The sequence below is a fragment of the Eleginops maclovinus genome, chromosome 13, assembly GCF_036324505.1.
Source record: "Eleginops maclovinus isolate JMC-PN-2008 ecotype Puerto Natales chromosome 13, JC_Emac_rtc_rv5, whole genome shotgun sequence".
Classification (NCBI taxonomy): domain Eukaryota; kingdom Metazoa; phylum Chordata; class Actinopteri; order Perciformes; family Eleginopidae; genus Eleginops; species Eleginops maclovinus.
The window spans coordinates 14,210,992-14,238,131 of NC_086361.1; the positions used below are offsets into that span (position 1 = coordinate 14,210,992).

At 41.3% G+C, this 27,140-nt stretch overlaps 1 protein-coding gene across 3 annotated transcripts in view; it reads left to right on the forward strand.

Annotated features, from left to right (window-relative positions):
* ripor2 (RHO family interacting cell polarization regulator 2) overlaps nucleotides 1-26,564 on the forward strand; it is a 50,471-nt gene extending 23,907 nt beyond the window's left edge. For 2 of the 3 annotated variants that reach the window (XM_063899707.1, XM_063899708.1), the window contains exons 2-23: nucleotides 4,185-4,305; nucleotides 7,366-7,521; nucleotides 7,797-7,875; nucleotides 8,497-8,520; nucleotides 8,934-8,987; nucleotides 15,471-15,620; nucleotides 16,174-16,237; nucleotides 16,563-16,606; nucleotides 17,162-17,287; nucleotides 17,569-17,717; nucleotides 18,488-18,617; nucleotides 19,044-19,187; nucleotides 19,608-20,360; nucleotides 20,745-20,929; nucleotides 21,269-21,431; nucleotides 21,521-21,653; nucleotides 21,948-22,109; nucleotides 22,599-22,772; nucleotides 23,244-23,443; nucleotides 23,561-23,644; nucleotides 23,836-23,926; nucleotides 24,059-26,564. In XM_063899707.1, the coding sequence (XP_063755777.1) occupies nucleotides 4,185-4,305; nucleotides 7,366-7,521; nucleotides 7,797-7,875; nucleotides 8,497-8,520; nucleotides 8,934-8,987; nucleotides 15,471-15,620; nucleotides 16,174-16,237; nucleotides 16,563-16,606; nucleotides 17,162-17,287; nucleotides 17,569-17,717; nucleotides 18,488-18,617; nucleotides 19,044-19,187; nucleotides 19,608-20,360; nucleotides 20,745-20,929; nucleotides 21,269-21,431; nucleotides 21,521-21,653; nucleotides 21,948-22,109; nucleotides 22,599-22,772; nucleotides 23,244-23,443; nucleotides 23,561-23,644; nucleotides 23,836-23,926; nucleotides 24,059-24,159 (3,287 nt within the window). In that variant the 3' untranslated portion in view covers nucleotides 24,160-26,564. The remainder of the gene's footprint in view (nucleotides 1-4,184; nucleotides 4,306-7,365; nucleotides 7,522-7,796; nucleotides 7,876-8,496; nucleotides 8,521-8,933; nucleotides 8,988-15,470; nucleotides 15,621-16,173; nucleotides 16,238-16,562; nucleotides 16,607-17,161; nucleotides 17,288-17,568; nucleotides 17,718-18,487; nucleotides 18,618-19,043; nucleotides 19,188-19,607; nucleotides 20,361-20,744; nucleotides 20,930-21,268; nucleotides 21,432-21,520; nucleotides 21,654-21,947; nucleotides 22,110-22,598; nucleotides 22,773-23,243; nucleotides 23,444-23,560; nucleotides 23,645-23,835; nucleotides 23,927-24,058) is intronic. The other variant, XM_063899709.1, reaches the window with a different exon arrangement.
* Nucleotides 26,565-27,140: the final 576 nt, after the last annotated feature.

The window sequence follows — 27,140 nt, forward strand, 5'->3', positions numbered from 1 at the left end:
TTAATTGGAAATCCTTTAAAACTCATACATAAATATCTGTTAAAGTAAAACAGCATGCTAGCAGTAGTGTTTGCTCTGCTTACCCCCGCCTCAGTCATGTGACCCCATGCCTTGCGAGGACCCTTATCGTAGTGGTCCGCAGAGAAGTAATCCAAGACGCTCTCTCATCCGTCATGCACTTATCCAGTCTGATTCCCACCCCTGAGACTGAGACACACACACGCACACACACACACACACACACACACACACACACACTGGGGCTAATGAATTAATGCACATGGACCTTGGAGAGCTAAAAGCAAATTGAGATCACATCAGCCCTACTCTCACACGCTAATTTCCCTTAACTAACGTGTGGGTGTATATATACATTTTTGAGTTAGAATGTGGTTTATTTTGGGGTTAGGATCGGGGTTGGGGTTGGGCATTTAGCTGTGATGGTTAGGGTTAAGGTAAAGGGCTTGGGAATGCTCTGTCTAAATGAGTGTCCTCACAAGTGCGTGAGTACAATGTTATGTCTTTTATTTGTCCACTCTTGACAAGCCGCAGCTCAGCATACTGATCAATCTCATGTTCACATATTCCACAAAGAAGAAACACACTCTCACACCTCGTTGAGGGCATTTGAGGCTGGTAGCGTGTGAGCGCCAGAGAAAAAAGACCAGTGAATGGATTGAATGGCGGCTGCATTCAACACGAGCTAGCGGCTGGCAACAAACCAGAACACACTGCGAGGGTTGGCATTGTTGTACCCGAAAGGCTCTTTAGACGAGATGAGCGGTGACGCTAAGAGGTGCAGAGGAAAGGTTTTTATGATTCAGCGGCTGAACTCGACTCTTTTGTGAGGGAGTGTTTGTGTGTGTCTTTTATATTAGGGGACCATTGATTTAAATGTAGAGTTTGTTGTGAAGGGGGCTTCTTGCTGAGGCTGGGAAAGTTGTTGAGAACATCCAGAAGCCTAGACATTTAGCATACCACTCATGCCAAAATGTCTACTGCAAAAACACATCAACGGAGTAATAACAGGCTGTATCGTCTACAACTTTAAGTAAATGGAAAATATTTTAGTCTTGAACCTGAAATAGAATATATTACAGAAGCAAACATAACGTCAGACTAATATTCTGTTTACTAAAAAAGCAGTAAGAGTGTTTGACATTATCTCTACTCGTAAAGAACAGCTGACATTAGGTAACTCTCAAAAAGGTAATTATCATTTGTTATAAAGTGTCATTTTCCCCTGAAAAATGAATATAGGACAAACACTGAGTTCATTTCTTACAGCCTCACAGTTAGCATCAGATTAAAGCACACTGTGTCACTCTTTCTCCTGTTTATTTTGTGTGAGTGCTGTTATCTATTCTCTGCTGAGAGCAAGTCATACCTCTTATTCCCTCTGGTCCTCATCATGGGAACAACTACCTACTTGTACCATTTGGGAATATCTGGGTATTGAACAAAGTTGAAACTGAACAGCTTACACCATTCGGTATCATTATGTACACCTTTAGTTTCCACATTCCCTCCGCCTCCGTCTAAATTTAAGAAAACAGTGCAGGGAACAGTGTACAGCCGGTTCTGTGATTGCCCAGATAGCATTAGGTAACAAAAGGTACCATTATGTATCATTTGCCACCCACTGCTCCTGTTTTAGGAGAGTGAGTCATAAAGTCAGAGAGGTAAACATGGCTTGCCAAAAATAGTGCTGTTGAGCTCCCAGAGTCTAAAATTGACTAAAACACATTAGATTGGGGCAAATTGCTGCCCTCCAACATATGTGAGGGTAAGGCAATAATGCAATGTAACTGATTGTGAATTTATGTTATGATTAAATACATTTTGTCCAGCTTTCTTAGTTTGAAATGTGTCATGAAACTTAACAAAATTAGGATGAACGATATTGATTTGATAAGAAAGTGACCTCAACCTGCATTATGTCTCTTTCTTCACCTAGAGGCATCTCCTCTGGTTGCAATAAGATGCCCGGTTCTATAGAAGTCTTAAGAAAATGACCCTTATTATCTGAGGATTTATTGCCTCAGTAAAAATGTCCCTGACGAGTTTATAGTCTCAATCATAAGCCTAAAGTGTTCTTCAATAACAAAGCAAAGCAGTGTATGCATTATGGCCCGGCTCCTTGTCATTGACAGGTAGCTATCTCATTGTGTCCGGTCTGAGTGAGTAGCTTGTTTTTGTCTTAGAAATATCCCTTTCGCAGTGTGACCTAAAACGTCTTGTTTCAGTTTTCAGTTGCACTTAGCTCCACCTTCTCCTCTTGCTTCTGGTTATACAAAAAAAAAGGGGAAGACAATGTTGAAATGCCATATGTGGGGCTTCAAACAATAGTCCACAGACCAATTTGTTTTGGTCAATAAAGGTGAGCATTCAAATTCAAATAAAATCTAAATCAAACAAGATATTTATCGCTACATCTTACCAATGAAAACGATTCACCTACTGAGTCACAGCCATCAGGGTCGTCAGTGTTAAAGTGAGCTTGCTGCTATTAATAGCCTGAGCAGTATCAGTCTCACGGGCCTATTGTCACCCCGCCTCAAAACAAGGCTCTTGTATTTCCTCGTCCTCGTGCTGGGTCTTTGTGCAGCTCCCTGTCAGTCACACAGACCAAAGGTGGGGATATTAGTTTGCTTTATCGCTTGTAGCTCTGAAGAGTCTGTGGATGAAGCTAGTGTGTGTGTACATGCTTTCATTTGTATGACGAAATGAGGCCCACACAGAAGTAGTCTCTCCTCTGGAGACAGAAAGACAGATGGAGCAGTGGGAAAAAAAACAGCTCACATACAAACAGAAGGCCCCAGAAACAGATTGACACACAAACAGACTAACACCGCAGTGTTTTGCTGCATTTCTCGAAGTTGTTTAACTGGTAACACTGCGGGATGGTTTATCTTGTTTGTGTGAGGAAGAGAAGCGGCTCACAGGAGAGCTGGATACTGAGGCTTCACAGGCTGATTCCTCTGCTTGTTGGTGGAGTTTAATTTGATTTGACAAATCTCTCTCCCAGGCATCTGTATGTTCACTATACTTTCCCTTTAACTCGATTTATGAAGTGATACAGAAAGGATACTGCAGTGTTTACAGTCCTCACATCATTAACATTCGGATAAGCAGTTGAACTAAGGTTTTTCTTCATTCAAGATTTCCATCCCTGGCATTGGTCGATGCATATTTGGATTTGTTGTGAACCCCACTGCTTTTTGGTTTTTGTTTTTTGGTTTGTTTCACCAGTCTGGCGGCATACAATACACTAACTGGGATGAGTAACTGATACACTTCAAGACATCGTAGCTATCCCTTTAAAACTGTTATAAATATTCACTGAATTGCCTTCTAAAGTTTAAATGCCAACCTGCTTCCATTAGAAGCACCATGATCGCTACAAGCTGAAAATGTCATTCATTTACCTCAGCACACTCACTTCATCTCTGCTACATCCTTATCTGATGCTATTTGTGGACGATTCTCTGTCTATTTTCAGCTTGTTCCCTAAGTGGCCACGTGAGACATGTTGCAGTCAACATCATTTAAAAGAAAAAGAGTAAAATCTGAGGCTGCTATTGCTAAATATAAACACAGTGATAAAAGATGTCTTAGCTATTGGAGGAGCTGATAAGATAACTCAGCCGTTGGATGGTCTGGATTGTTTCAGGTCCGTGAGTGCCATCTTCAATTATATAGTGACTACTGCTTGTACTACATCTATTGCTTTTAAACAGCTGTCAGTGTGGGGAAATGCCTTTTTAGAGCTTGACCTCTTAGGTAGAACATATGCAGAAAACACAAAAAGTGACGAGAGTCATGTTTTGTGGCACGTGCCTGAGGAAGGAGAACATGAAACAATAAAACTTGAGGTATGTTTTCAGTTAAGTGGTGACAAGAAGGTGAGAGTAGTCGCGACATGTTAGAGCATGCTGTGAATGCTGCTCATCCACATCACAAACGACAAGCTTCACCAACGCTGCCTACGTTGTGGTGCATTGCACAACCCTCCATGCACCCCAATTAACCTTTCTGTTCAAGTTTTTGGGGTGTTAATGGAGTTCAGAAGATGCTTTTGTTTTACCTAAGATGTGGTACTAACCCTGATTATGACTCTCTGTGTCCTAATATTGTCAAAGCATTTGTTTTTCATGGATTTGTGTGTCTTGTGTTTTCTCCAGGAGTGTCGTCCCGTGTCCCAGAGATCATGGCGACCGGCACCCACTCCCCCGGAGGGCCCAACGGCATAATCCGGAGTCAGTCCTTCGCTGGCTTCAGCACGCTACAGGAACGACGCTCTCGGTAAGTCTTTAAGGCTGTTAATCTGTGGTCAGCTGATGTTACTCATTTCTAAAATGACAATTGAGGTCAGGGTGGCAAATTGATTTTTCCACAGCCAAGTTTAAAAGATCACATCCTCGCAAACAAAATTGATTTTGCGATGAAGCTCTTTAATAAATAGTGTTAATGATCACTTACCCACTAATATGTTCACAATTAAGAAGGGTCATGGAATTTATGGTTAACAGCGGATCACGCATTATGGAAATTGTTTTATCAATGTGGTATTCTTAAAGGTAGAGATATAACATCAGCTGATCACCCATTGAAGGTGACCTCCTATCAGTTTGTCACTGTTAGCTGCACCCCCCTTCTTTCAACATACCAATCCACCGTTATTTAGGATTCTCAAGATTCATAAAATACTAGTTTTGCATGCAATGTGTTAAATATGGACGTTGGCATTGGCTTTTCTTTATATGTAATGACTGACTTAGTGACGAGTACAATAAGACAGTGTCTCCTGTCTTTCTTTTTAGTAAACCTTCCATACTCTTTCGTTGGCATGACATGAAGTCTTCTCATTTAGGACCACAAACGTGTCGTTTCACTGGCATTAACATAACATCTTGTGAATCAATGTAAAATATTTGATTATGTGGGAGAAAGATTGATTGACTAAAGCAAAATGTGAAAAAGCACGACCGTCAAACCTGGAAGATTTAAAAAGCGACTTCTTGAATTTTTCTTTTTACTTTCTGTGTAATATATATGTGTGTTGAGTCTATGACCTTACATACCCTTGCAACGACAATAGTTGCCTTAACACAATTTGTAGAAAGTCCTACAAAACATTTATTTGCTTGTCACTTATTTAGTTGTATAATGTCCCTGTCAAAAATCCATCACTGTTACCTTGATGCAAACATCACTTACAATCAAAGCAGGAAGTTAACCTCTAACTCAAAAATCTTGTTTCAACCTTTGTGAGTCCACGAGCCACAGCAAGTCTTCAGATCCCGCAGAGGAGCTGAATTCTTAAGGAATGATCAGCACTTGATTGCATAACCGAACGACTAACTTAGTTTCTTGATGAGAGAATCATTCATTGCCAAAAGTTAGTTTTGAGAAGTTGGAGTTGCTGGATTTTATCTTCCTTCCTTCCTTCCCCTTTGACTCATCTGTTACAGCTCTTGCTCAATCAGCACAAGACAAAGCCCTCTCACACTCAGAAATATCTCTTACAATCTTTTGGCTGTCGACACCCAGCCCTCTTCAGCAGCCCCTGGTCATGCTGAGAAAATCTTTTTGAAGATGTTGCTCTCCATCTTTTCTCCCTGCTCAGACAGTGAATGGGGTAATTGGTTGAAATGACTCAGGCGCGTGGGCGACTGACAGCGACTGACAAGTTACCCTTCTGATAATGAGCGAGGTGGAAAGCTGCAGAGATGTGGAGTGTTTTATCCAGCGAGGGCTTTCCTTCTGTGTACCCATGTGCATGTTTTGTGTGTTTTACGCATGCATGCTTACCGCAGACTTTGGGGTCACAGTTATAAGTCAGTATGGAATTGTGTTAGCATATGCATAGTATGTGTGTTTCTGTGTGTCCCTGCCAAGAGAAAGACCCTTCTACTCTACAGCTTGCGTGACCCCAAGGCAACGCAGTGCTCTCATTCAGTGCTGCCCTACATTTGTGGCAGCTTAGGTTAGCTTGTGAAGACATGGCACGTTCTAACTTGTGGAGCGCTGGTAGGGGTTGTTGCTGCGCCTGATGTGACTCTGGGATCATTTGATTAAGTCTAGGGAAATATCTTTTGTCAGCTAAATCTGTTATGGTTCATAAGCTCGATGTGCATGAGCAGGTAAAATTAGTGTGACCTAAAATTGTTTGATGTTAGGAGGAAGCGGGTTTATGGAGGAAAATCTGTAATGTTTCTTTACTTGACCATAGAAGATAGGCTTAGACAAACATTTTGATAAACTATTAATTGTTGGAGTGATTTATCAAGAGCAAATGTCTAACGTGTATATTTTAGCTTCCTAAATGTGAAGATGCTTTTATTGTTTTTTTGTATAATAAAATGATTTTCCTTGTCTTTTATGCTTCAGTCAATTGAATACCTTTGGTAATTGGATTTTAGTAAGACAAAACAAGACATTTGATTGTCACAATTGACTCTGATTTTCACAGTTTTCTGATGTGTTACAGTACAAAAGATGAATTCATCAATTAAAATTTTATCATGAGATATATTTATAATGACAATAATCATTAGTTGATGCCCTTTTATACACATGATACCAATTAAAGGAGCAGTTGTTGCTGCCTTACATAGAAACGTATCAAATAATGAACTCTATATAACTCCAAACATGTGTTGGCTTCCCCCCTTGAGTCGGTCACACTGGAGAAAGAGTGAAGAACATTTGAATGTCGTTGATTGCCGATGGTGTGATTGTGCCTCTGTGTTTGTAAGTTCAGCCCTGCAGAAGATAAATGGTCATCCACAGAAAGTGGGGGTGGGGAATCACATGTTAGCATGCGTTCACAAGTATGTGCACACACTTGGGATTTTGCGCTCCCCTGTGATTGATTTAGAGGTTCATCTCTGAGGTAATGCTGTAAGTTTTGCTTGTCTGACATGTTTTCGTTGAATGATTTGGGGACTGAATGCGTCAGTCCTGTGTGAGTTATCGTGCTGTGAAACAGACAGATGAGATGAATTCATGCTGAGACTGGCCCAAGGGCAAGCTCAAGATGCTGTTAAAAAACACAGAAATCTCATCTAATGCTACATTATAACAGGCAGCTGTACACTGTGGAAATCCTACATCACACATTTAAGTTGAGATGTAATGTTGTGTCTGCGTGAGTTGAACTCTTAGCCTCTTCCCCTGCTCTGAACTATATGCACCTTTTCAGTTTCAGTAGGTGTTTATGAGGAATTCTTCCTGCTTTGCTTTGAAACCTTTAAAACCATCCTGAACCCCAATGCCGTTGTTCAATCAATTCAGAGAATGCTTGTATAAGGGACTGTCTATAGCAATCACTGATGAGTTTATGTGTTTGTTTGTGTGTAGGTGTAACTCTTTCATGGGGAACTCGGTGGTGCAGAAGAAGCCTCAGTCCAAGCCAAAGAAGTCCCACCTATCGGGACACAAGGGAGGCAGCAGCTCCAGAGAGCCGCAGCCCAAAAGACTGGAGGAAGTTTACAATGCTCTCAAACAAGGCCTTGAGTGAGTAACCCTAACACTGATGTACATTTATACATACACACTTTACTCATGTTTTCCTCTTCAATACATAAACTAATCAAATGTTCAAGAGTGATCATTAAGTTTACGTTGTTGAGAACAAGTTTGAATCCATAAGTGTTAAGACTGTTTGCGTCTGTTGGCATTTTTGTCTGCTTGTTGTTTTTATATAAATGCATGCATTTCTGTCAGAGGGTGGAAGTTGCATACTTTAGAATTTTTTATCAAACCTAATACTTTCTTTTTCTGTCCTGTAGTGAGTACCTTGAAGTTCATCAAACAGAGCTGGACAAGCTCATGTCTCTGATGAAGGACATGAAGAGGAACTCCCGCCTGGTGAGAAGCTACCATTAACATTTGGAAATTTTAGAAAATATGCTTTTTTCCCTTTCTTGTCAAGAGTTAAGGAAAAACATTTATACCTGTTTTTATGCCTGTACTGTAAATATTAGCCTCATTTGGCTTAGCACAATAACTGGAAATGGCTGTCCAAAGCTACATCTGAAGCACAAACAAGTATTATCTTGTTTATTTTAGAAGATGTTTACCCCCGTACTACTAATCTGGCTATTGTAAAATATTTAGCTAACATGCATAGGAGTGCATCTCTCAGCATAAGTGTATTTTCGTAAATCTAAAACTGTTCAAGGCCAAACACACTGAAGATTTCATCTATGTTTTATTTTCATTCATTTTAATGATAATGCATCACATACAGTAAACAATACATTTACTTTTCCGTGGCAGATCCACATATGGCAAACACATTTAGATTTTTCTACAATGCAGCGGTTACACACACTTTGTGCACATGCAGAGTAAAGGCTGCCTCTGGAAAGTGTGTTTAACAAGATCTTTTTTGACGCCACACAACTACACTCTGTTTCACATTTTTTTAAAGCAGCTTCAGCTGTGCTGTTTTCTCTACTAACTGTGTGTGTGTGTGTTTCTCACCAGGGAGTGCTGTATGATCTTGACAAGGTGAGTTGATGGAGGGGAGGGTCAGCTGTAACAACCGCTTCAAGTTTGCCGTTTGCGGGGGGGATCTTTGATGTAAAAAAAAATGAGGAGGGAGAAAAAGCTGCTGAAGGCAAAAGAAAAGGGGAAGGAGAGTGTAGAATTGATGGGCTGAAGGATAGAGGAATAAGGGAAAATGATGAAAGAGGAAGAAATGGATGGGACAGGTGAGCTGGCTTTGGAGGGATTAGCTGTATTTTCATATAAAACAACAACTTGTGACATACTGTACATTTAATGATCACAAATGTCACTTTTTTTACGAGCTTGCAAAGAGTGCCTCATTAGATCCTGCGTTATAGACATACAAATCAATCAAACTGCTTTAAGCGACATGTAGGCACTGGTTGATGTTCGTGATGTCTGTCTTTCCGCAGCAAATCAAAACCATTGAGAGGTACATGAGACGCCTGGAGTTTCACATGAGCAAGGTAAGAACTGATGTGATGGATTATATCAGCCAATGCTTTTAATATCTGTCACAAGACAGCTTGTTTTAGAGTTTTGTTCTGAGTGTTAGACCGATTTGTTTTCTGCTTGGAAAACATCCATCAAGTGCTGTTGAAGATTTGCCTTTAAGCTTCTCCACAGAACACCCACACAGTTATTCAAAAACCACAATACTGGTGCTGTTTTCCGCCTCTACTAAAATAATAGTTTGACATTTAGGCAAATGCGCTTGTTTACTTTCTTGACAAGAGTCTGATGAAAAAATCAATGCCACTCTCGTATATGTTCTCTAAGTATGAATCTACAGCCAGCCGCTGATTATCCTATCTAGCTAAGCATGACTGGGCGAGATTGGAGACAAGTGAAATATGACACATTAATAGAAAGGATTATATTTTTTCAATAATGTATGTTGGAATTCAGCAAACTAGGTGCCAGGATTTCGAGAACATCCTGACAGATTTTAATGTAATTTTGGATGTGTGCAGGAACATTTCCACATATTTGGTTTTCATTCGTTGCTAGCTGGATTAAGTTATTTTCACCAGAGAACATTAATTTATATAGATTTATTTTATATCCGTTACATCACTTTTTCGGTGAGTTACCCACCCTGGTGCAGAAAACTGTCCCTAGTCTTATCTGGTTCATGTGCTGACGTATTAAGGAAGTTTCCTGCTGTTTTCAACTGTTCAGGTGACAGGTTGCCAGGTAGTGAAACTATTTTCCTATATCCTCTGTTGTGGTCCCCACCCTGGTAGCCAGTTCTGGACATTAATCCCCTCAAAGGTGGCACGCCTCTGTGACATTTCTCCCACATCCCCTTTTTGTAGTCGGGGACAGCAGGCAATCAGAAAGGCACACCGCCTAACAACAGTGCAGCTCTAAAGGTAACCATGGTTACCCCGAAGACAAAGCCTTTGAAGTCCTGAGGAGCACAGAGGAGACGTTTATCGGATGACCTGAACCCTTTATGTTCACATACATCCTGACTGACCATAAAACTCACCTTTGTCCAAAAAACGAACACGTGTACAGAACAATACCGAAGAAGAAAAAGAGTCTGGACAGATTTGTGTGTTTCTCAAGGGTTGATAGTGAATCTGGGTCAGGGCAGCTGGTGGGTTACAGTGAGGAGCGATTGGCAGGGGGAAAGAGGAATAATGAGAGCAGAGAGATGGAGGAAAACGTCTTGAGAGTCATTTGAAAACACATGATGTTGCCTTAGAAACTCTGCAAGTTCTCGGCCTGCACGCTCAACTTTGACCTTGATAACAGAGAGAGATGATTCAATGCTTGCTTTGTCTTGTGAGGTTGTCACCGGATTCAAACACACACTCAAAGGCTCTACAGTTAACATCCAACATTACTCTGAAGCTCTTCTGTGCTTTCAGACTCTCTGCAAAAATAGATTTGAACGCACTTGTAAATATTTGAAGGAGTGACTGATTCATCTTGTCAGGCAGACAAAAAGCATACAAGTTGAAGCGTAACTACAGAGTAAGTTAAATCCAGCACCCCCTGTTCTCTTTCACTCTAAATATGTGGCAGTGCTTCTGATCCAAACGCCTTTTGTCTTTTCTACACCTGCCTGACTTTATGTGGGTTATTGGCTGGAAATGAAAGAGTTTGAAATACATGAGAACTAATGAAGACAGAAATGCATGTTGGATTCAATAATATACGTATGCCAAGTCAACTAGCAGCATGCCTGCCCCGTAAAAAGACATCAAATACACACACACACACACACACACACACACACACACACACACACACACACACACACACACACACACACACACACACACACACACACACACACACACACACACACACACAGGTGTATTTTCCAAACTTCAGCATCAGCAGATGGGTACATAGTAAGATCAATTGCTGAGCTAAGAGAATTGGCCAACCACAAAGCATCGTGATCAGGAAATTAAACAACACACACAAACACATACACACACCCAAACCCCCCCAGGATGTTTAGTCTTTGATAACGCTGTATGTTTTTCCGTCAGTGTTATTTTAAAGGTAGTTGTGTTTGTGAATAATACTTTTTATTAAGCAGATAAAACACAGATTGGTTGTTACAGTTTTATCAAATCATTGTATTAATTGGTTGATGTTGAGACTTCTGAAGCATACATGCTGTCTATGTTAGGAGAGAGGTAGTGATGATTGGCCTGTAAAGAGGAAAAACAATCATCCCCTTATTATACAATTAGCTTAATCAGACGGAGTGATAAGTACCTCAGTCACAAACTGTTTTTGAAACCTAATCTATTTCAGTTACTAAACAAAACAATGTCAGACAGATACAGAACTGTATGGATAATACTGGAGCAAGATAAAAGCAGCATGTGTATTTTGCCTCATCTCAGAACAGGACAATCAGTTATGTATTCAGTAGTTATGAGCTACATTGTTCACGTCAGTGTTGCTGCTCAGGCACAGGCCTCTCTCTTTGTGCAGGACAGCTGCCGTGAGGGATGACTTAACAATCATCCATCAGCAAGTTGTTAGTGTATATGTGTCTGAGTGTGTGTGTCATACATCAGCCCCGTCAGTCTTTTGTTCCTGCCCGTGCTGCTGACTGCCTGCAGATGTCTACAGCAGTAATTGGCACACATGGAAGTCGCAGGTGGCCCAATACAACCCCTATGGTGTGTATGTATGTGTGTGTGTGTGTGTGGGTCACTAGTTTAAGCAGGGCATCATTAAAGAGATGAGTGACAAAGATTGAAGGTGAGAATAGCAGCTGCCAAGCACCTCCTTTTCCCACAAGAGAGAGGGAAACGGTGTGTTAATCATGTGCCAAATACAATCCAGAGTGAGTGTAAATACTTTGCATGTGATTATTTTTTTAATATAGGGCCTCTTGCCTTGAATGCTAATCTGGCCACACACACACACACACACACACACACACACACACACACACACACACACACACACACACACACACACACACACACACACACCCAAACCCCCCAGAGAGGGGCTTGTGTGTTTGATGCTGTTTGATGTGGCCCGCCTGTTTTAATCTGCTTATAATCACTCGCCCTCTGGGCAGAAAGTGTGTGTGTGTGTGTGTGTGTGTGTGTGTGTGTGTGTGTGTGTGTGTGTGTGTGTGTGTGTGTGTGTGTGTGTGTGTGTGTGTGTGTGTGTGTGTGTGTGTGTGTGTGTGTGTGTGTGTGTGTGTGTGTGTGTGTGTGTGTGTGTGTGTGTGTGTGTGTGTGTGTGTGTGTGTGTGTGTGTGTGTGTGTGTGTGTGTGTGTGTGTGTGTGTGTGTGTGTGTGTGTGTGTGTGTGTGTGTGTGTTGGGGGGGGTGAACCATACATCCCACAATCCTCAATAATGGCCATATTTTAAGAGGATTTCTGCCATATCCTGAAGATGCTCTGCTCATAATTAAAATCCCACAGTTTTAAAGTATCTTCAGAATAGATACTGAGAAAACTCCCAGTGATACTTCATAAAAAAGCAAGCCGCTGAACAAGTATTATTGTTTTGTAATTTCACAAGGATTAGCTTTGGAGGGACGTAAGATATGGAATTAAATGGATATTTCACCCTTTTATAAACACAATATTATCCTCGACCTGGTCATAATTGATTCCCAAATAAATATCCTCCCGTAATCCCTCACTGCTTTTCAGAGCTATTCATTTTTTGTCATCTCACTGAACTGTAATTGATACAGGGAGTCTGTGTCCATTAGAGGTCTCGATGTAGAATACATTTACATTTAATATCTGTTCACATCTGGTGAATTAAGAAGGGTCAGATGGTTTTTCTCTGGGATGAATTTAAAGCAGGGTTTTTTTGTATTGAAATTTCCCTTCAATACACACACTGGTCCCATATATTGTGATGGTAATTGCTTCTAAAAAAGGAAATTATTGCTATTGTTAAACAAAATGTGATTCAATGTAAGGGATAGATATGTTTGTATTTTCTTAATTACATTTTATAATTATTCTTAAACTCCTTATGTAATCTTCCTCTAATTCTTGTGATTTTGCAATGGGACCTTTTTATCTTTACAAATTCAGTGCAAAAGCTCAGGAAGACAACAAAGAAAAATATTAAACTCTAAGCCATGAAGCTTGAAAGGTGTATGCCAGAGATAATATTGTATGTGATATATAACACATTGTGACCATCTGCCTGTGTTTAGGTTTCTGTCTTTTCTTTGTTTGTGTATTGCCTTATTAAATGTCCTTTTTTATTCTGGGGTGAAATGCACCCGAGGCACGGCAATATGCCGATGGTCCTCTGGAGTGGCGCTTGGCTGACCCTCAGAAGGACATTTCCTTGAAGGCAGCAAGGGGCCATAGTAATTGGGGACAAAAATGAGCTTAATTAGCGGATAATGATATGATTACTGATTGCCTGAGCAGAATGGTGGCTATTCATCAGCCCCAGTTTGTTCAGGCCCACCTTTTGTTAGACATATTTTCTCCAAATGAATAACTCATTGTAGTTGTCTACTCATTGATACAAGTACAGTAATTTAATATCTCTTGACTTAATCAGTGCAAGTTACCTTGGATAAAGTTATTTCTATTGACCAATTGAGTCACATCTCTTTTTTTGGCTTGTTTTATTGTAAAGAAACTTGTTTAGCTGTCAATGTTGGCTCTGAATCAGCTCTCGATGAATCTGAGAATGGAGAATAACAGTTGTGGTTGGAGGGTATTTTATAGCTGGCTCGGCTCAGCTGCTGCAGCCCCGCCACAAACACCACATACCACAGACAGACAGACGGGGCTGGGTTGCAGTCGGGGGTGGGGGGTGCTGGTTGGTTTAAGGTGGAGTTGGTACGATTGGGTTGTGGGCTGTTTGTATGCATGTGTGCCCAAATACATTATTTTAACATCATCAGTTTTGTTGCTCATCCTCTTGGGCAGAAACATCACATTTTCGCCATGTGAAACATTCATGTGTCCACCCACAACAACAACAACAACAACAACAACATGCTCTCTCTATACATGTAAACATGTCCACACACACATGCAGTGTACAGTTCAGACACAAAGATGCACAAGCAAACACACAGAAGCTGTCAGTACGGCAGGAGCCCAAATGGCCCATTTTCTCCCACTTCTCCCTAATGAGTGCCATAAAGAGCGCGAGGCATCAATATTTCAGCGTCCTCGTCAGGCAGCCTGCAATATTTCCTTTTGATGAGGTGCACCAGAGGTGTTTTGTTTTGCCCGGCTGCCACTTCGATCAGATGTGAATTCGGGGAAGGCAGGAAATTATGGAGACAGGATGCTGAAAATCTGGACTGCTGGTGAATTGTTATTTCTGTGAGATGACTCAGCAAAGTTAGAGAATAAATGAAGAATGAATGGACCCCCAATTATGTTTGGGCTCTTAATTATGTTTGGGACATTATAAGTTTAACTGATGCAGTTTTATTATACATTGTGTTCGAGACTTTAGGCAGACATTTATTCGTACCCTACTTTCCCTAGTTCCAACATGACCCCTAGTTTTGACATAGACTTCATGTAAGAAGTGGATGTGTCACCCATTTGTGACATCTTTTTGCAACCGAAATGGGCACAAGAGGATGGACTAAAGTACAACTTAATGCTAAAAAACACATTTTCAGCTGACCAAAATGTTGCAGTTAACTTGAAATGAACACACACATTGAGAAAACAAGGAAAAACATTTAAGATGGCAGCTCCATGGTAAGGTGGCAGGATGTTGATGGACTTGTTCCCTCTCCCTGTGGGTTTTGGGTTGAATCAGGCTGGTTTCAAACTGAAATCGGGCAGACGTCTCCAAATGAGCTCTTAACGCCGTCTGTTGTTTGGGAGTGTCCCACTGGGCTTGCAGACTTGGACGGCATACACGTCTGCCACTGGAGAAAACAGTAACACTGATACATACCAGCTGTATCTGCTCACTCATTTCTCCTCAGTTTATCTCTCTTGATAACTGTCCTTTTATCTATATCTGACTTCCTCTTTCATTATTTTGCTATCTACCAGTTCATTATCTCTTCCTTTGCAACCGCTTTTCTCTTTTCTGGAGTCTGAACATAGTAAAAGTCACATTGTATTCAGATACTTTTTCATATACATTTCATCAGTATTTCTTCCTTGATAAAATGCCTAGTTTTGCTGTTGCTGATTACTTCTTGCGCCTAAAGCTGAGTTGGGCATTGAACGAATCCCAGTGAGATGTGAGCACATCCAGAATAACTTGGATTGCATGAGGACGTTTTTCGAGGGGGAGTTTGCATCCTGCTCGGGATATTTTGCTGTACAACGTATGGAGGGGTCCAAACTTCAAAGACTTGTTTCGTTTCATTAGTGTATAAGTTTCTCTTTCCTGAGCATGAGCACTAATGAACATGAGAGCTTGCATTTGAATATACATACTCTTGGCTTTCTTGTTTATTAAAGATGGAGGGGCTCTGTGTGTGCTTTCAGGTGGACGAGCTGTACGAGGCCTTCTGCATCCAGAGCCGTCTGAGGGATGGAGCCAGCCGGATGAAGCAGGCCTTCTCCTCCTCTCCCTCGACTAAAGGCACCAAGGAAAGCATCGCAGAGGTCAACCGTCGCTACAAGGAATACACCGAGGTACTGGCATATCGCATGGTCTGCAGTGTTTGAAAGGGGCCACCTGCTCTAGAGAAATAGGGGCCAGCATTTGACCCTTTCTGACTCGATATAATCTAAATGTAAAGTAATATAGGCAAACCAACTACCATCAGAGCAGTGCAAAATTTAAATTTCAACCAAACTGATAAATATACAAAACTATCAAAACTTATTTGAACCCTGTACCTTTTTAATGTGATTAAAAAGCCATTTGCAGCTTACTATAACTAGCAAACATTGGCTCAAAGCGGACAACACTTCTTAAACACCTGATTCAGATTACTGTTTAGGTCATTTGTAAACACTGACATGTATTGTCACATACTTACAGCGTGGCCTTTAAATCCGGTAAACACACACATCTGTCATCACCTGTCTGCAGGGCTTACGCCAGCCACCCTGCCTCCTCTGCAGCTTACTGTTGACTGTCAGTCAAAGTCTCTTCAGATAACTTGATTACTATTGTTGTTCTGGACTTGTGAAACAAAGGGCTGTTTATGTGATCAGTGTTATCTCTCACTCAACTCCGCAGAACATGAGCACGTTCGAGAGCGAACTGGAGAACCTGCTCGGAGAGTTTCATATCAGAATGAAAGGTAGGTAAAATGACAAGTAAACCCACTCACAAACGGTGTTCATTTCTGAAAAAAAGAGGCATTAAGGCTCTGCTGTCTGCAAGAATGTTGTGAACTGATAGCTGATCATCACTACACAACCTGCCTACTGTATGGAGCATGTTCACGCTCCGTTTTCAACTCTAAAATGTAGCGTTCATCATTATGTAACAGAAAAGTTCTTGTAGTTTATTTCCATGAAAGCATACGTATACTACCCTTAACACATACATTGTAAAAAAAAAAAACTAAGAAAAAACAAAGGTCATTTTGTTTTTAAACCAATTGATTTTCTTCTTTCTCACAGGTTTGGCAGGTTTTGCTCGGCTCTGTCCTGGAGATCAGTATGAGGCAAGTTTTTATTTTTGTATGTAATGCATGGCTGTGACAGCAACTTGGAATCTGTGTGAAATATTGCAAAACCATTTAGCTAAGCATTAGGACATAACACCTTACTTTAGGTTCAAGCAAAAAGTGGAATTTGGTAGATTTCAGCAGAATCTTATTATATAACAAGACCCATCAAGTAGTGGAAAGTAACTAAATACATTTACTCAAGTACAGTACTTCAGTAAGCTCTTTAGATACCTGTATTTCCATACTTTATACACCGACTTCACCACCACACAATATTTCCCTCTGCGATGTAGTGAACACATAAACTTTTGGAATATTTTGGTGCTTATACGTAACTTTTACTGAAGTAACACACACACACACACACACACACACACACACACACACACACACACACAATGTTATTGCTACGTTTACTTGATTAAAGGATTTGCATACAACTTCATCACTTATCAAAATTTTTTGCCTCAAATTATGTCCTATGAGGCAATGAAAGAATTGTCCTTCCTCTGGCTTCAGGTTTACTTTCTTATTCTCTCCAAACTCTAGATCTTCATGCGGTATGGTCGCCAGCGGTGGAAGTTAAAGGGAAAAATTGAAGTGAACTCCAGACAGAGTTGGGACGGAGATGAGATGATCTTCATGCCACTCATCACTGACCTCATCAACATCAAGGTAGATATCCAGATTTTAAAAAGTGTCATCAGATCGACCAGATTTTGTGCAAGGTTGTTTTTCATCGCACAAATAAAGGACAGGTTGGTCATGAGTCTCATTATGAGTCATGATGACCATATTTTGTTGCAGCTTTTGTAAGAAAATGATTCATCAACAATCATCTGACTTGCATCTTGATGTCAGAAGAACATTAAGCGTATGTCTTGATGTCAGACGAATGTTATTATCGTCTCCCTGACCTGAGCAGCAGATAAATGTTGTCTTTGTTCCTCCATCAGGTGACGGAGCTGAAGGGCCTGGCCACTCACATGCTGGTGGGCAGCGTGATCTGTGAAACCAAGGAGCTTTTCACTGCCATGCCTCAGGTGGTGGCTGTGGACGTCAACGACCTGGGGACCATCAAACTCAACCTGGAGGTCACGTGGTAGTAAGTTGACTTTAATACGTACAGCAAGCAGGTCACGTTTTATATTATTAATCATGGTTTGCTTCAGTGTAGAGTGTCATGTAGATATAACATTTGTTGGTATCTTTATAAAGAAAAACGTTATCCTTAAAATTACGGTAGGTTTATAAATATATCATTTCATGTTACCTTGAATTCTCTCGCATAAACATGAATTTAAGTAAATGTGAGCTGCGTGCAGAAGTAATTTAAGTAGAAAGGCTTTAGTGAAACTGCATGCGTTTGAGAAGATGTGATCATACTGGATAATGACACTGGGATTATTATGCACAGGTCATGCGAGAGTTTGCAAACGGATAGTTTTGTTAAACTCTGCCCAGATTTCCCAAACATTTCTTAAATTCATTATGACGTCATGAAGTCATGCAAGGATATGAAGAAGATGTATTCAATTAATTTGAGCTAATTTAGCTTTAAAATGAGCTGGAAATTCATTTCATTTCATTTTCAATGCATGCACAGTCAATCTCTCTTCGCAAGCAAATTGCCCGTAAACACTATAGTAACCTTTATTAGTGTCGTAGCTTTAAGTTGTATCGTTTTTATCTATGGTCTTCTGCCATCTGTTGGCAAAACATGGCCCTTACAAGTTAAATTAACCAAGCAAATACATTCTGCTCTGTGACAAAAAACTAAATGAATGAAATCCCTTAAACAGAACATGTAGGTAGGCATTGATCAATCCTAAAGAGCATTTGCAAAACAATTGTCTTGCTTCCTTCCCCCTTTAGCCCCTTCGATGTCGAGGACCTGACTCTCTCGTCTGGTAACGTGAGCAAAGCCACAGCACTGCAGAGACGAGTGTCAGTCTACAGCCAGGGCACACCGGAGACCCCCACCTTTCAGGATAACTCCTTTTTCGTGAGTAAAACTGCTTTAGCTTCATTAGTGTCGTAGTTGTATGTAAAACTGAGATCACTTAGACATCATCTCGAAAAGAAACATCAGCACTTTAAGTTTTTGAGGCTTAATCTAGGTGAAATTGTATTTTACACCTCCATAGTCCCTGCACACTAACCTGACTAATAGCCCCGTGATTTTGAACACAATCATTTTTGTTGATGCGTCATGCTTGTGTTAGAAACACCAGTGCTACCCTTAAACTAACCCTCACCCGTGTCGCTGCTATCCTCCTCTCCTCTCCTTGCATTTCCACGTCAAAACCCCCTTACCCACACTCTGTCCCACTTTACACGTGTATCCATCCCTCCTGCATCTCACTCACCTGCCCCTCACTCGAATACCCAACACCTTGTCCTAAATGCCTGCGTGCATTGTGTAAAGAAGTGGCGGCCATATCCCGTGGAGCGCCAGCGCCTCTCCTTCCTGCACATGCTCCGAGAAACCCTGCTAGAGAAGCTCAGGCGCAGTCGCTCGTTTGGTGACCTGGCCTCTCTCCGGCCAAGGCCCAAATCCAGTCTGGAGGTCTATGTGAGTGTGTTGTGGCCCTTCAACCCTCCTTACCTGACTTTTGTGTGCCCCCTTCCTCATTGACACAATGGGGATGTATTCTGCTGCTGGTGTGGACACACTCGGGCTTGTCCAGTCCCTTTCTGTGGGCTGCAGAATGCACTCTTTGCATGTTTATTTGCATGCATTTTTGTTACCTAAGTGGGATGCTATCTTGGTTGATAAATCAATCAGCCTTATTGAAGAGACTAGCTTAGATCTGGTCATTAGAATTTAGAAAGAAAAATGGAGTAAGAGTGGATTTTTTGTGTCTGCATCTGTTTTTCCACTTGAAAGGGCTTTCTCTTGTGCTTTTTCATCTCAAATGCACTGATTTGAAAGTGTTTCCTAGTCTTACATCTTTTTTGTGACACATACTTACTGTGCTGTCTGTCCATTCAGTCCACTTTACCAGATGACATCTTTGAGAACGGCGGCTGCGGCGTGGCCGAGTGTAAGCGTCTCTCCTTCACCTTCTCGGACACCTCCGGTTCTTCGCCCAGCCCGGCGCCGAGCTCCCACTCCCACCGCCATTCCAACCCTGAGATCACAGTCACCCCCCCAGAAATTGACCTATCATCGACACAAATCCTCCCTACAAGGGAAGACTCCATTGCTGAGGAGCATTTAGTGGAGGAAGAAGAAGAAGAAGAGGAGGAGGAGGAGTATGAAGAGGATGGGGAGACCGCTAGCAGAGGAAGTCGGCGCACCAGTGCCAGCCTTGCCAGTGAGGAAGCCGAGGTGGCAGAGGATTCAGAGTGGGAGCGCACAGAGTCGCAACGAAATTCTGGCTCCAACTGCGGTTCAGCGTCGCTCTGCTCTGACAGGCACCTCTCTACGGTGGCTCCTGAGGATGTTTTCTTAGATCAAAATGATGAGCTGAAACCTGTGGAACTGGACACAGAGGAGGCGGGCAGCCTGACCAGGCAGCTCGTAAGGAGGCTAACTTCTTCGGAAATCATGTCGCCAGGTGGGAGCTCGACGGAGGGAGGAGGAAGTCTGAGCTGGGCAGGCGAGGGGAGCAGGGCTTTCCTGGAGAGCAGCCTGGAGGAGGCTATCCACAGCCTGCTGATGAGGCTGGAGTCCCTGACGCACCGCTGCCGAGAGCTGCAGGATCTGGAGCAGGAAGTGATGCGCCTCGAGGATCTGCTCAAGGTGACCGACCTTTCTGTCTCCCTTTTACATGTATATCTGTTTAGAAAACACATTAAAGTCTTCATTGACAGGGAGTTCTTGGATCTTAGGCACCCTCAAACAATGATTAAATATTTATAAAATAGGGAAAATCACACGAGTTAAATTAAATAAGAGTTTATGACTTAAACTACTCCAAGTTCAAATATAGAGCCAAAATATAAATAAAGAAATAAAATGGGGTTTAATTATTATCTCATAATTGATTTAGTAAAATGCTTATCTAATAAAGATAAACATATTTAAGCTATAGATGTTACTCTTAGCTATAAAGTAACAAGTCACTCTAAAGCTAAAGGTGATAACGTACACTAAAATAATCTATCTCCCCCTTCTTCTTCACAGTGTCGTCTCCCGGGTCACAGGAGCCGGTCGTCCAGCCTCAGTCTGACGGTGGAGAGCGCCCTGGAGAGTTTTGACTTCCTCAACACCTCCGACTTTGACGACGAAGACACTGGAGACGAAAACGCCATCCTCAGCCCCCCCCCACAGAGGTCTCCGCTTTTTGATGCTGATGGGGAAAGGATCGGGTGAGTGGGAGATAGCACGTGAACTTTATGTTGGTCGACATTTACACTGAGTACATGTTATTGTATAATAATAACTGCTTATTTGAAGTGTCTCTACAGTGTCTCTGCACTCTAATGTCTTTGAAAGGCTATCACAAACACAAATCCAGTTTTAGAGCTGAGATAGAAAACTCATTGGGCTTGGTTATAACTCGCTGGATGCTCTGAATGAGTTACTCGGATAAAATTCTGAGTTACCTTGCATCATAGCAGTACCTCATTGTAATCCATTTAGTGCAGATCAATGTTCAGTGTGTGGCTGCTGCCCCTTGGTGGTGACTCTGGCTATGTGTCTTTCAGTGGTCAGCATCCAGAGGCCAGAGGACACCTGAGTGAAGCCCTGACAGAGGACACTGGGGTGGGCAACAGCGTGGCAGGAAGCCCCCTGCCGCTCACCACTGGAAACGAGAGCCTGGACGTGGCGATCGTCATCCACCTGCAGTACTGCAATCACCTCATTCAGGTAGATGTTAATGAAGTATGAATGATGCATGTAAAAGTTAGATATTATCAGTTTAATGCAACAACTCTTTTTGTGTCTTCCTCTAACAGCTGTTGAGCAGTGGGTTGGGTTTGTGGCAGCGTCGCAGTCTTCTCCTAAAGCTGTCCGCCCAAACTCAGCTGTTAGAAGAGCTCTCAGAGCTCAGTGCGGACCAACTGGGATCCATTACATCTGCTGGTGACGGTAGGTACCAACAACTGAAAACTGTTCTTTTTGCATCTTAGAAAGGTCATTTAAGGCTTTTTTCCACCCTATGTCTCTTTTTACTGGAAAGAACTTTGGATACAACCCCTTTCTATTAACTATCCTTTTGTTTAGTCGCAAAAGCATTATGTCTTAGTAACTGTAAAGGATCAACTTAGGACTTACTTACTTATTTGAGTATGTTATAAAGCATGATTACTATGCAACAGAAAGGGCTCTCTCTTGTGAGGGTTTGTAGTGTCTGACCTTCTGTTTTGTCCTTGTCTCCCTCAGTGCTCCCAGGCCTCGCCGAGCGGCCTCAGCTGATGGCTCTGTGGTCAGAGTGCAGCGGGTCTGCAGGACTTTTCCACACCACACTGGACCGAGTGTTCAAACACATGAACCAGCGCTACACAGCAGTGCTGCAGGAGAGACACCCACACAGCGCCGACACAGGTTTCATCATCTCTATTTTCGTTCTGCAAACAAGCCAAAGGGCAAAATGGAATATATTTGTTTTAAATTACTGTTAGGTTTTAGATAAAGATTAAATCATTGCCTCTGCTTAGTTTCAAGAACATTTAATTTACACCGCACTTAAAAGGCAGGGGATTTTTGCACCGAAGTGCTTCACAAAGACAAACATGTATGTATACTCATAAAGACGTGCACATATCTGCATAAATGACGAGATAAAATAATAATGTTACCAATTTAAAACCAGGGTATCTAATAAAATCAGAAACAGAGGCAAACTAAATTGAATCAAAGACAAAGAATAAAGAATATGCCAAGTATCAAATGTGGTTTTAAAAAAAATACACAATTAAAGAGGCTAAAAGGAATAGTAAATCCATAGTGAATATTTCCTAGATCTTTCAAATGCAGTTATAGTTGCCTCAAAACAATTTCCACTGACCTCGTATTTCGTTCTCTTCTCTCCAGTGATTGGTCTTGTAGTGAGTGAGATGGTGGACAGGAGCGATCTGATGGCAGCTCACAGTCCCCTTGACGCTGAGTTCTCCCAGGACGTCCTGACCGTGTTTCAGTTCCACAGCTACATCTTACAGCATGAACTGCAGGACATGGAGACACACCTGCTGCATCTGGCCAGAGAAGGTGAGCAAAAGCGGGATGACCAAAAAATACAGAAAAAAGTGCCTGTGCCTCACTCTCTACAGGTGTAATGTGTATCGACTAATCCATCGTTCCACAAATTTAAGCAGCTTTAAAAATGTAAACATTTAATCAGCTATTTTGAGTTCATTCATTATAAAAGTGTAAGAAAAAAAATCTTTTCAGCATCTCAAATATGGTAATATCCTGCTTATGTAAATTCAAAATCATAATAAACTGAATATTTGTGAATTTCGGACTGAAAAATCAGGAAGATTTAGAAAAACTACAGATATGGATATTTTTTAATACTTTGTATTTCTTTTTTTATTTTATAGACTAGTGAATTAACCTTAAAAAATAGCGGAATATTAATAATAAAGAAGATATTGTTAGTTCAAGACCTTGTTAAAATCTCCTGACGTGTGTTTCTGTGTGTGTGGGTGTGTGTGTGTGTGTGTGTGTCATACTCAGAGGTGTTTTCAGAGGCTCTGTGCAGCGGGGATTACTCTCAGTGTCTAGCAGAGCTGGAGGCCATGCCTTTGTCATCGCTGTGGCCCAGAAGCAGCTCTCTAAGGGCCCTGGCCTCCCTGCTCACTGCGGAGGACCCTCGGGTCAACAAGGCAGCAGCCGACTACCTCTCCTCTGCATCAAACAGCCACTTCAGGACCAGAGTGAGTAGTGATCGAGCATGGAGCCTGTTGGAGAGATGTGTGTGGAAGGAAAAACAGCTCAAATAGTTCTGACAGAAGCTGTTAGCTGTGTTTTAATGTTTATGTTTCTGTCTACAGGCATTGGAGTGCTACACCCACGCCCTGTCAGAGGCTGGATTTCAGAGCCAGAGGGCGGCCTGCTCGGCTCTCAGCTGTCTGCAGGTCAGTGTCCTCTAACGGCATATAGTGACGTGATACTCTGAGGATATGGAGCTGCTGTACTACAGCTAGTGATACTATTTCAAAGATAGATTTACATTTTATCATGTTATAATAATATGTCTATATAAGTAGCACACTTGATTCATTTCGCTACCAGCCTTCCTCACAGAGCTTTTCTCATCTGTCTGTAGGCAGTAGAGAGCATCAAGGCGGTAGTCGCTCTGTGTGACTCAGCTGATGAGGAGCTACGCCATGTCGCCATAGAAACCCTGCTCACGTTTGGTGAGTAACACATTAATGGAAAACCATTGTTCCCCTGTGCTCTGTTGATCTCTAGTAGCAGGTCATTTGTCTTCACTGAAAGCTGCTTGGGGTTGCAGTGTTTATAACGACCCTTGTGTGTGTGTGTGGCAGGTGAGGAGGGGCGGCTGGCGTATGAGCAGCTGGACACGGTGCCGGGGGAAATCATCCGCCTTGGCACAAGGCGAGGAAACGCTGTCACCACTGCCTTCTGAGCCACCGTGCCACTGAAAAACATCACAAATGACATCTCAGCCTGACCTCTGAGAACAGCAGAGCTTACAGGGCTGCTTAATGACTGATCACTTTCTCCATCTGCTTTTGGCTAAGATTTAAGGATCTCCACACCGCCACATTAGATCACTATTCTTGATACTGCCTCCTAAAAGGAATTAACACAACGGTCTTAACCAGAGGACACACAACCTATACCCCTCCTGAACGCACACTTACACTCCTCATTCCTCCATTATCTCCACTTTCACACACCTCTACACTCCCCCCTTCTTCCCCTTGCTTTCTGAGCCAGGCAGACCGGTCACGCTACGTTAAACTGGAGAGCACAAATTTGAGTGGACACAAAGACGCTGAAAGCTACGTTGGAAACTAGATCTTTGAGAAATGCATCTTCACACATGCTCTGTCAACAAGCCACTGCACAACACACTTACATCACTTACTCACGGATCTATAATCATCTCGATTGTTGCACAGTCAGTTGTATCACGGAATATACTAACTATGATCTTTGTATAAACACTGTCTATCATAAGAGATGCTTTCTGGCGCTTTCGGAAGATTTGCACTGTTGCAAGGCATGAGCTATTATTTTACACAGCAGGTGTTATATATGCACTTGTTTTCAAAGCATATTTTTGGTTCTGTTTTGTAGTACGTTTCATTTTGTGTTTCAGGGATTCTTGTACAATTGGAAGATGTGCGTTTTGTGGCAGGGAGGCAATAATAGGTTGAGAATGGCTTTTGAAGAAGTGTTCTGATTTAAAAGCCCTACCTTAATAGCAGTTTACAGTCTTGAATGGATTTTGACCTTGGGTATTTATCAGTGGAGGAAAAGTAAACACTGAAGTGCAGAGGGGAAACTGATGAACACAGTACCCACGTTTCACTCACTCAGCAGTTTATATCTGAGATTCCTCATACTTGCAGTTGAACAAGTGCAATTTTTCTGTAGATACGTGACTCTTTTGCACCCAGCTGACACAAGAAGACATTTGATAAAGTCAGCGCTGACCATTTCAGCCTTGATGTGTACGAGCAGGCCGATCTCCACAGATACTCTCTTTTGTTAATGTAATTTTCCTACCAGGTACAGAGCGATTCAAGGGCAATACATTTACTGTACATTCATACAGTATGTGAGGTAACCGCAGGATTAGAAATTAGGCTTGTCTTCTGAGAATGGTTGTGTGTTGTGTTTTCGGTCAGTTTTATTTCCCTCCCTCCCAAAACTGACCCGAGGTAAGCGCCTAACTCCACCTGCTCTCATTGTAACTGTACTACTGAGTCTTGTGCTCGTGCACAACGACAACTCACATTGGTTCACACACCTTATTTATTATTGACTTCTAATATTCTTTGGAGTTATATTGTAATAGTGCAGAAAACATTGTTATGTATATGAAATGTATATTTATGTTCTATTTTGAATTCAGGTCTAGTACTTGAAGTATTGTTTATCGTTTGAAAAAGCTTCCTTGTTATTACGATGCAAATGATCCCATGCTTAACTTTAATTGGAGTTCATTTTGAAGGAATTATATTAGATGAATTATTATTTTTGAAGATTAAGATTTGCTAATAGTCTAATAATATTATAGATTTCCTTTTCCATAAAAGGTCCCAAACATATATATTAGACATTTTACTTTTTTAATTACTTAAGATTTACGTAACCAAAGTAAGAATTGATTTTTAAATTATAATAAGAGCTCATAATTCATAAAGGAGAACATATTTTTCAACATTTGCATTTTGGCCAGAATGCTCAGACTTATCTTTAAAAGCACAAGTTAAAAATAAGGCTAACCCATAATATATGAATCCTGATGTTTGGTTCTAACTGCACAGTCCAAAAGCCATATTGAAAAAAATTAAGTGGTAATATTTTTATGAGATGTATTTTTTTCTTTTGTATTATCTGCAAATGTGTGAAGTTGTTACTAAAAGCTGAAGAAGTTTTTTTTCTATACAACCTTTTTGCAAAACATTGTCCATATTTTAAGTAAGAGTTACTTTTATTTCTTCCATGATGTGAATAGCATTACAGTATTTTATTCATTCACTCATTCATTGTTTGTTTATTACTTTTGAGTGAGCTACGTTCTTTTTACAAACTTGCAGTTTACCAGTGTTTACTTCAAATTGATTTATGGCTGTTCAATTTCTGATTACCACACAGTGCAAGTTGTCAAAATCTGCACATGTATTCTTATTTAGCGCCTGGTTTTAAGAATAACCTGGTCTACTTTGATCTGTTTCTGTGGTCAACAGCTTCCTTACTCATCAATTAAGTTGCATAATACCATTTATCCATTGTGGTTAGCAGTATTTACTCTGCTCATCAAACGTTGCAATAAAGTTTATTTTTGCATAATTAAAACTGTGAAATTGTGGATTTCTGAACAAAAATGAACGTTTTAAATGTTGGACAAGACCAACATGTATAGATTTTTGCTAGAATTGTAATTTTCACAGATGAAATATTAAGTGGACAATAAATGTCACAGTGTTATACATAAATGAAATACCAACATGTAATAATAGTCATTTATGCTTTGTTGCATTTTAGAGTTATTAATTTTTGGGTCGGAAAATTGAAAAAATGTGGCATTGAAGGTGTAGACTAGAGGCTAGGGATGGAAGATGAAAAGACTGAAGAAAGGAAAGAAGGCATGGGTGATCAACAGAAGGAAAATTGAAAAGAGAAAGAAGGGATTGAGAAGACAGGAGAGAGTTAAGCAGGAGAAGGAGAGAAGTAACTTTCTTCCTGTCCTCTTCGTCCTCCCACTATCCCCATTTTTCTTCCTACTAACCATCCTCCCTACCATCACCTCTTTACCATCCTACTCCTACTACTCCCTCCAAAAACACATCCTCTTAAACTCCGCTGTCAGATGTTCCCCTCTTCCAGAGCGAAAGTGCCTGAGTGATTCACAGTGCAGCCTTACATACATAT